The sequence below is a fragment of the Scylla paramamosain genome, chromosome 38, assembly GCF_035594125.1.
Source record: "Scylla paramamosain isolate STU-SP2022 chromosome 38, ASM3559412v1, whole genome shotgun sequence".
NCBI classification, from domain to species: domain Eukaryota; kingdom Metazoa; phylum Arthropoda; class Malacostraca; order Decapoda; family Portunidae; genus Scylla; species Scylla paramamosain.
Genome location: NC_087188.1, coordinates 9138735 through 9148734, shown reverse-complemented (window position 1 = coordinate 9148734; position 10000 = coordinate 9138735). Strand labels below are relative to the sequence as shown.

General features: G+C 39.5%; 1 protein-coding gene across 1 annotated transcript in view; it reads right to left on the bottom strand.

Annotated features, from left to right (window-relative positions):
* Window positions 1-10000, bottom strand: part of LOC135091724 (uncharacterized) — a 170726-nt gene that overhangs the window by 57023 nt on the left and 103703 nt on the right. The window contains exon 3 of the mRNA XM_063989633.1: window positions 1922-2481. Coding sequence (XP_063845703.1) covers window positions 1922-2481 — 560 coding nt within the window. The remainder of the gene's footprint in view (window positions 1-1921; window positions 2482-10000) is intronic.

The window sequence follows — 10000 nt, the reverse complement described above, 5'->3', positions numbered from 1 at the left end:
AGAGAGAGAGAGAGAGAGAGGGAGGGAGAGGGAGCAGGATAACAAAGAATGGATGTGATTCTCGCAGGAAAACTTTTGGACTACCTTCTTGTGCTTTTCATTTCAATTCCTGGAGCGAAAAGTTTGAAGATTTTCGATATAAGTTCACAGGAAGGGCTACACTTATTCTCTCCTGCAATTATTATGACTCCTTAAGATGAGAGTTATGTCACTTTTTTTGCTTGTCTCTTACGTCTATCTTCTTTTGTTTTTTTGTTTTTTTTATATTATTATTATTATTGTTGTGCGTCTTTCGATATTTTTGTCTTACGTTTTACTGTTTGTTTTTTTATCTTCATTTTATTCATTCTCATTTTTTGCTTATTTTTATTGATATTTTCTTGCATTCCTGATCACCTCTATATAGATTTCTTTTTTATCTTTTATTCCACTTGTCTTTATATTTCATTTATTTATTTAGTCATGCATTCATACATTTATTCATGTATTCACTTCTCTCTTTTATTTTTTTTTTCTTGCTACACTTCCGGTACGTCACCTTCAATTCTTTTTTAGTAATTTCACTCCTTTGTCATAATCTATTCATTTAGTCAACGATTCATATATTCTTTCATTTATTCACTCATCTTTATTCTTTTTCCTCGCGTCACTGACCTCCTCTGTGTCATCCCGTAAATTCTATCATGTCTCTCCTTTTTCCTTGTTTATTCTTTCCAGCGAGTCCTAACTTAATTCTCTCGCGACCTCCGCTTCCATATCGCATTTTAGCGTGTCATGCAGACCAGACTGCTTTCACATAACATTTCCTGCCCTTAACTTTACATACATGCCACCCACACTATACATAACCATACATATGACTATACATAACCATATATTACAACCATACATGTTTATTATTTCGTATTATTCCCTTTTTCATTATTTTTTTCTCTCTCTTGTTTTATCATAACTTTTCTTGCTCCTAACTATACAAAGCCATACATGCCACATACCCAACACATACATGCTTATAATCTCATATTATATTATACTATTATTTGTTTATTTCGTTTTGTCGCCCTAATTAACGTAAGATTTTATACATACCATATATATACCATACATAAATATACATACATTCCATATACTAGAACCATACATGCTTATATCTTATTGTGTATTGTTTTTCATCTTTTGTTTTCTTGGCCATCGTGAAATTCAGTGAAGTCTATAAAAACTATCATTATTTGTATGTACACTAAGAGAAGTGGATGCACTCACTTACACATAAAACCTTGTATTCTGTATTTTTCAGTAAGTTATCAGCGACCAGTATGTATGTATGTATGTCTGTATCCACGTCGTATACTTTTCCTGCTTTCCATTCTTCTTTCGCCTTTTTCACTCCCATTAAACAATACATCAGTGCATAATTGTAAGCAACATTAAATAGAGAAACCTTTTTTATATAGTTTCCTGCTCTTGACCAGTCTCCTGCACAAAAAAGAAAACTTCACTCGGTTCTCGCTCACGGATTTATGATTTATTTAATATTTATTCGTCCTAATCCGATTCCTTTTGTCTGGAAATCGACACCCGAAGCTTTGGTGTGTTAAGTTTGCATCGAGAGTAAATGGAAAAGTGACCTGACTAATCGTATTATCCCCCTGACTAAGCCCTGACTTCCCTGGCCATTAGCAGAGAGAGAGAGAGAGAGAGAGAGAGAGAGAGAGAGAGAGAGAGAGAGAGAGAGAGAGAGAGAGAGAGACGCTAACAAAGACAAGTAAAAACAAGAGACAAACACACAAAACAAAAAAACGGGAAGGAAAAACAGAAAGCCAGACACAAGAGAGACATATAAATCAGACACACACACACACACACACACACACACACACACACACACACACACACACACACACACACAAGACAAACTTACCGACTCATTCGTCAGGTCGTGCACAGTGCAGTCCAGAGTCACAGTGTTGCCAAGGAAGACACGCGTCGAGGTAGTGTTTCCACCAGCGAAGCGTGGCCCTTGCAAGATCTCCTTCTCCTCTTTCATCTTCTCGTGGGCGTGGATGTGGTGGTCGTGGTCGTACATCCCCTCAGAGACGACCACGAATCTTGCAGTCTTCACCATCAGCGGGAGAGGTTGCGGCGTGTGGTGGGAGGCGGATGAAGAGGGGGACAAGTGGTTGTTTGGAGGTATAAACTGTTTAGACGCTTGATAAGGATTCGAAGGGAGGGACTTGGAGGAAGGATAGGAGGCAGGGTGGGAAGGATACGTCTTGGCGGGAGTGGATTGGTAATATTTGGAATGTTGATAGGAGGCATAACTATTGAACGGCGAGGAATGACGGTACTTATTGAAATGGCTACGATGATGAGATCTGTGGGAGCGGCGCGAGGAGGAGGAGGAAGAGGAAGAGGAGGAGGAAGGAACGAAAGACACGCTTGAAGGGAAGAGGCGAGGTAGTGTGTCTGAAGCCGCCAACCCTGAAAAAGAGGATAAAATTGTTGTGAATATTCTGGGCTTTAAAAATATTGAGACAAGCTCGCTTTTCATATAATTTGTGGAGTTTAATAAGTTTACGCTGGAAATGTAACCGAAACGCGACTTGCATAAAAATATATCAAAAAGGGAAGGAAATACTGAAAAGAATACACGTACATTTAGACTGAAATGTATTTATTTTGGAAATTCTTTTGGTGTAAGGAATATGTGTAAATTTAATTACTCGTTTTTTTACTTATTTATGATGGAAATTATAAATGACAGAGGAAAAATGTATGCGGGAAAAGATGCTCATAAGGAAGGTAAATATGCACTTCGAAGGTCAAATAACCTAAATGTAACGTTGGAAATTACTTAAAAAGGAAAATATAAGAAAATAAAATAATGGAAACAGCATATTCAAAAAACGTAAAAATTAGGAGAACAAGTGAATAATGAAGAGGAAAATGTAAAGAATGATAAGAATTACACTAATGACTATTTTTGTTACTTTTTTGTCCTTTTTGCATGAGAGTCAGACGCAATACATCCATTTCTTTTTATTGCCCCAAGTATTTCATCAAATTGCAGACACGGACAGAAAGAGACGGCAATAAACGAGGCCAGTGGGCGAGGAAGTAAGTGGAAGGGGAGTAATTGCCACACACACACACACACACACACACACACACACACACACACACACACACACACAGAAATTCATCACACGTTCATAACTCTAATTCCAACTATTACTAATCCCTTCATGTTCGTGTTCGTGTGTGGAGGGGAGCAGTTCTTGTGATACACGAATGAACACAAAGGAAGAACAAGTAATAATAGCCATTTTTGCTTACGTGACTGAAAACCTACAATGACATATTTTGAAACGCTTTGTTCTTTCACTAGGACATTTTCAAGTTCCCAGAGATGATTAATTAAGTTTTCATGGCTTTCCCCCCCCCCCATTTACGGTGCAGTATTTGTTAAACTCACACTCATGAAAACATCCTGGAAAACCCGATATTAGTTGAGTTTTCATGACCACTTTTCGCATTCACGTAGCAAAGCACTTATTAAACTGTCAATACAGTCACGGAAACGTCCTTGAAAACCCTAATAACTTCCGGCAAAACCTATTAACACTTTCATTCCTGCACATATTCGTCTTTTAACCTTCAGCATTTTTTTTTTTTCAGACTTACCGTTGTAGTAAACTATCAGATATCCATGAAGTCTGAAAAGGGACAAAATTAACCTGATCTCTCTTTTCTCTCCTCTGTCGCCACGCAAACAATATTTACAGACCTCTTAGAGTCAAGGAAGGAATCCTGAACGAATAAGAAGAGTTAAAACTAATCTAGATAAGTCGACACAGCGTTTAAGAATGTGGTATACTATCTAATCTAAAGAGGTGCTGGGAAGTAAAGGCAAAGACTCGCAGGTTGAGAGAAGTAGGGCACATTAAGGCAACTGACGGATTGGTAATGAGATGGGAACGCGGCGCAGTGGTAAAGAAGCTACTGTGAAGGACGAGGGGACGAGGGAAGCGCCAGAGCTGATGTTGATTGCACGCCTGAATCCTTCCCTCGTCTTCCTTAAGTGCTGTGTAAAGATTGATGTCTTATGCCGAGAGAGAGAGAGAGAGAGAGAGAGAGAGAGAGAGAGAGAGAGAGAGAGAGAGAGAGAGAGTAAAAAAAAAAGGTAACATTTCACAGAAGAGTAATTACTGAGTGGTTAACAATTGCAACAGGTGAGTTACCCACTAATCACCTCATTAATTGCTACCAGTAAGGTGTTAATTATTGTGCAATCGGATGCTTTGTAGTAGAAAATCTGTTTTTTTATGGTGTTTTAATTTTTTTCTCTTTTTTTTTTTGGCGATATTATTGGTAAGTTCTCCATAATATAACTGTTTTGTGGAAAAAAAAAATGTGTTTACGGTTATTTTTGGGATGTTTATGTATGCTTGTCGGTATTTTTGAAGGAATATTAGGAATCTGGAATGATTTTAAGGTGTCAGAGTATATGTGGAATAGAAACGTGTGGAAATATGTACTTTGAGGCAGGCTTAGGGGTAGAGAGGAAAGTAAGAAGGGAGACAATGAGAGATAAAATACACGAGAAAAAATACCCAACAAAATAGTAATGTATGACTAGGATTATATTGATCTAAGTAGCGTTAATACTAAACTACAATAAAGTAGAAAACGGAGTGAGAGAGAGAGGTGGTGGAGACTGGAGAGAGTGAGGGAGAGAGGGAGGGGAAGTCCGTGTGGTAGTGTTGGTGAGAGATAAGAAAATATGTAGCTAAAATATTACCCCATGATTGATCGTGTTCAGAACAATATGTCGTGTTCAATATTGCATACTTGACCACTAAGGCTGCCATGGGGACGAGATACTTTAAAATTACGAAGGAAGGAAAATATAACGTAGCATAGTTTCGTAACAAGGCATGTAATCCTCCGCCACAGAGACGTTAGTTGGCACCCCTCTCCCCTTCTCTTCCTCCCTCCCTCTCTCTCCTTTCACTGTCTCCTCCTCTCATTCAGTATTCGTATATTTGTATGTTTTATATATTTGTTACGTGGAATAAGATATTTCATGTCAGACAATTAAATATAAACTGTGCTACATTTAAGTCTGCGAATATTATGGAGAGAGAGAGAGAGAGAGAGAGAGAGAGAGAGAGAGAGAGAGAGAGAGAGAGAGAGAGAGAGAGAGAGAGAGAGAGAGAGAGAGAGAGAGAGAGAGAATTATATTTTTTACTGTTTCCACGTTATATTTTCTTTAATTGCAATATATTAAATTTACTGCGTGGAAATGATCATATATTTAGTTGTAAGAGAGAGAGAGAGAGAGAGAGAGAGAGAGAGAGAGAGAGAGAGAGAGAGAGAGAGAGAGAGAGAAAAAAAAGTACCCAAGCTAAACACGATATGTGGGTTTTGGTCTTAAGATATATTCCTCGGATGTAAAAGAGGAATTAGATCTTAAAGGTTGCTTGGACTTGTCACTTCACCTTTGGAGGGAAGTTTAGCATCGGAAAGCAAGAATTGGAAATGAGGAGACGCAGATGCAAGGACTCAAAACTTCACCGGAACTTTTTTTTTTATGATTTTTTATTTCTATCTTTTTTTTTTTTTTTTTTTGTGTGTGTGTGTGTGAATTGGTATCAGCCTCTGTGTGTGTGCATGTGCGTGCGTGTCCTTTTTTTATATTTCATTTATTTATTTCTGACGTTTTTATTGGTTTATTGACTTGCTTTTAAAAGTGTTTGGTTTTAATTTCGTTAAGTAAACCTGCATGTGGGAGGTTATGGATGTACACACACAAACACACACACACACACAAACACACACGAGAGAGAGAGAGAGAGAGAGAGAGAGAGAGAGAGAGAGAGAGAGAGAGAGAGAGAGAGAGAGAGAGAGAGAGAGAGAGGACTTGTTAAAATTCCTTTACAGTGAATCAGTAAAGAGCTTAAGTAATTATGAACATTATCAGCAATACATTCCTTCTGTGAACGAGGCGACATAAATCTAATCATACTCAGCGCTTTGCATTACCAGATAGAGAGAGAGAGAGAGAGAGAGAGAGAGAGAGAGAGAGAGAGAGAGAGAGAGAGAGAGAGAGAGAGAGAGAGAGCATTCAGCCCACGATATCTTTCTAATTTTAAATTGAAAGAAAAAAGAAGCTTTGCGTAATTTTAAATCCATTTTGTGATGAAAGAGTATAAAGAAAAAGGAAATATGATAACTTTGTATCATTGTTGCTATTATTATTGGCTATATTTGTGTTAAACTTAAAGAAATACTAGTTTTTTTTTACTAATCGTGGAGGAAATGGTGAGAGAGAGAGAGAGAGAGAGAGAGAGAGAGAGAGAGAGAGAGAGAGAGAGAGAGAGAGAGAGAGAGAATAGTGGTTACGTAGTTTCATGCACGGACAAGCCTTATGACCGTCAAGCTAATGCCCTTTAATATGTCCTTTGATATCCCTGGAATGCTCAATGAGAGAGAGAGAGAGAGAGAGAGAGAGAGAGAGAGAGAGAGAGAGAGAGAGAGAGAGAGAGAGAGAGAGAGAGAGAGACTGTTTACACAACGTGAGGAAGTAAAGAAAATAAAAAAAAGACTGAGAAAAAACTCACAGGTGAAGCTCAGCCGTGAAAAAATGGAAGAAAAACGGAAAAAATGGAAAGAAAAAGGAATAAATCACAGGAGAAAAAGGGAAAAAAGGTACACACACGCAGAGAGAGAGAGAGAGAGAGAGAGAGAGAGAGAGAGAGAGAGAGAGAGAGAGAGAGAGAGAGAGCCAGCCATACACACACACACACACACACACACACACACACACACACACACACACACACACACACACACACACACACACACACACACACACACACACACACACGCAATTATACAATCCTGCCCAACAGACAGACATCAACTGTTTGTGAATCCCGACCTACGATGGTAAGGGGAATAAACACGAGGGACTTTGGTGTGCCTTTTAACGCGGCACACCTGGCCTGGGGATTACCTGTGCTGGGAGAGAGAGAGAGAGAGAGAGAGAGAGAGAGAGAGAGAGAGAGAGAGAGAGAGAGAGAGAGAGAAAAGAGAGGAAGGTGGAGAGGTGGAGATATTACAGAGGAGAGGAGACAAAGGAAAGAGATAGGGAAGATGAGAGGAAGAAAGGAAACTGTCAGGGCGTTGGAGAAGAGGGATAGGGAGAGAGAGAGGCAAGTGGAGAGGTGGAAAGAAGAGAAGAGCAGAGGAGCGTCAGGTTGGTGGAGAAAAGGAAAAGGAGTGGAGAGAAAGAGACAAGAAAGAGAGGAGAGTGTTATGATGGTGGAGGAAAGGAATAGCAGAGAAAAAAATAGAGGAGAGTAAAGGGGAGAAGAGAAGAAAGAGTAAGAATGATAGAAGAGAGGAATAGAAGAATGAACAGATAGAGAAGAGAAAAGAAAGAATGTGTTAAGTTGTTACCCTGGAAAAGATAATGAAAAGAAAGAGAGAAAGAAAAAGAGTAAGAAATAGTGTAGAATGACTAGTGAAGCAGAGAGGAGAGGGGAGATGGGAGAGATTACCTGTGGAGGGAAGAAGGGAGAGAGAGAGAGAGAGAGAGAGAGAGAGAGAGAGAGAGAGAGAGAGAGAGAGAGAGAGAGAGAGAGAGAGAGAGAGAGAGAGAGAGAAGAAAGAGAAAGACAGGAGGAGCTCTCAGGTGATAAATGAAAAGGGGGAAGTAAAGAAAGAAAGGAAGAAGAAATAAAGGAAAATAGTTAGCGAGCAGTATTGGTATTGCAATGAAAAGAAAAAAAAGAAGAGGGAGAGAGAAGAGGGGAGTGGTGATGTGCTGTTTTAGAAAGTAGGAATAGAGAAAGATAGGATGAAGAGAGGGAGAAAGCAACAGGGAGAGTAGTATAGATATTAAAGAGAAGAGAAGAAAAGGGAGAGTGTTAAGAGATAGGGAAATGTTGAGACGTCACAATAAGGGAGAGAAAAGGGAGAAGATAAATGGAGGAAAAAAAGAGAGAAGGGAGAAAAGTTCATGGATAGTGGAGAGACAGAGAGAGAGAGAGAGAGAGAGAGAGAGAGAGAGAGAGAGAGAGAGAGAGAGAGAGAGAGAGGGGGGGGAGAGGGAGGGAAGAATCCAAGGGAGGTATTGGACTTAGGAAGAAATGGTTACCGATTTAGGAATGGGTAGGGAGAAGGGAGAAGTGAGGGAGGAAAGAAGTTTGGGTATTGGATTGGGAAGATGGTGAAGAGAAGCAAAGGGAGAGAGAGAGAGAGAGAGAGAGGGGGGTGGTTTCCGTTTGAGTCCGAAAGGGGAAGAAGAGAAAAATAAATAAAAACTCCATGCAGGGAATAAAGAAGAGAAAGAAGAAAGGAGAGGAGGAGGCAAAGATTTTAGTGCCTATGAATGGAGAGAAGGAAGGAAGGAAGGGAGGAGAGGAGAGAGACTACTTTAGAGGAATGGAGGGAAGGAGGGAACTTTCATGTGAGAGAAGAGAGGGGAAAAGGAGGAAAACAAGGATAGTATGGAGGAATAGAGGAAAGGTAGGAGGAAGGGAAGAATAGAGGGAGAGAAAGAAGGAAAAAGGAAAAGGAAGAAAGCAACAAGTATAGAATGTAGAAACAGAGGAAAGATAAGAAAGAGAAGAAGAGGAGAGAAAGAAAGAAGGAAGGTAGAAAGGAAGAAAAGAAAAAAGCCACCAACGATAACATGAAGGGATGAAGGAAAGAGGCAGGGAAGGAGAAAGGGAGATAAGGGAGAGAGGAAGAGAAAAAAGGGAGCATAGATACACATTACTGAGGAGAAATAGAGGTAAAATAAATACTTCAAGGAACGGTTAAGTATTCAGAGGGAGACAAAAAAGAAAAGGAAAGGGTGAGGGAGATAAGGAGAGAGAAGGGAGAAAATTTCCTGATTACGAAGGAGGAAGACCGGAATATCAGATAACAGAGAGCCTATTGGGTCATAACGAGATTTCCTTACCTGCTTCACTACACTATACGGGAGGAGAAAGAGGGAGAGAAGGAAGAGGAGGAAGGGAATGTGGCGTTATGTACAGAGAAGGGAAGAGACACTAGCATGAGGGGAGAGAAAATATCCACTTATTGCAACAGAGTGGAGTGGAGGAGAGGAGGAGGGGGGTAGAGAAGAAGAGAAGAGGGGAAAGAGGAAAAAATATCAAGGTTGGAAGGTAAGTGGGAGACCAGGAGGGAAAAACATGTGTATTAGATTTTCCCCTTACAAGAACTCAGGGGAAAAACTAAGCAAGCTTGAGAGTTTTATAACAGGCATGGAAAACAAACCGAGAGATGTTGCAGTTTTTATATTCTTCCCTGTTTATATCACATTCATATCTTGCCTTTAAGAATCAAGCCCTACATTATTAGTCTGTTTCAGGGTATGAGACACTTTAAAGCATAACATTTTTTTCATATATATTCTCGTATTGCACGTCAGTACCTTCATATTAAGATTTAACCATGTCATTTTATTTTTTTTTACAATTATTACGCTGTTTTTTTCAAGTATTACTCTTTTCTATACGTCTTTTGTTTTCCTCATTTCCATTTATTCATTTCAAAACAAACATATGAATTTTCCACACACTGTTACATTGACATTCCTAATAAATTCCTTAAAAAACTTTCACTTATTGTCTAATGTCCAAACTCACACTTTTAAAGAGGAAAGTGTGTGTATATATATTTATTTCTCTGCAGTTGGTAGGGTGCGCTCTTTAACTAGTTGTACTTAAGAGGCTTATGGGATATATTTTACGGGGATATTGTCTCGTTTTCTACAGCAGGAAATGGCCGTAAAAGTCACCGCGTTCCATTTTCTGTTTGCAGCTTTTGGGGAGGGCGACTGTGTTCATGCACCGAGCCTTTTCTGGGAGGAGGGAGTGCAAATGCCTGTCAGTGCCTCGTATGCAAGATTTCCTATTGATTAAAACTCTCTCTCTCTCTCTCTCTCTCTCTCTCTCTCTCTCTCTCTCTCTCTCTCTCTCTC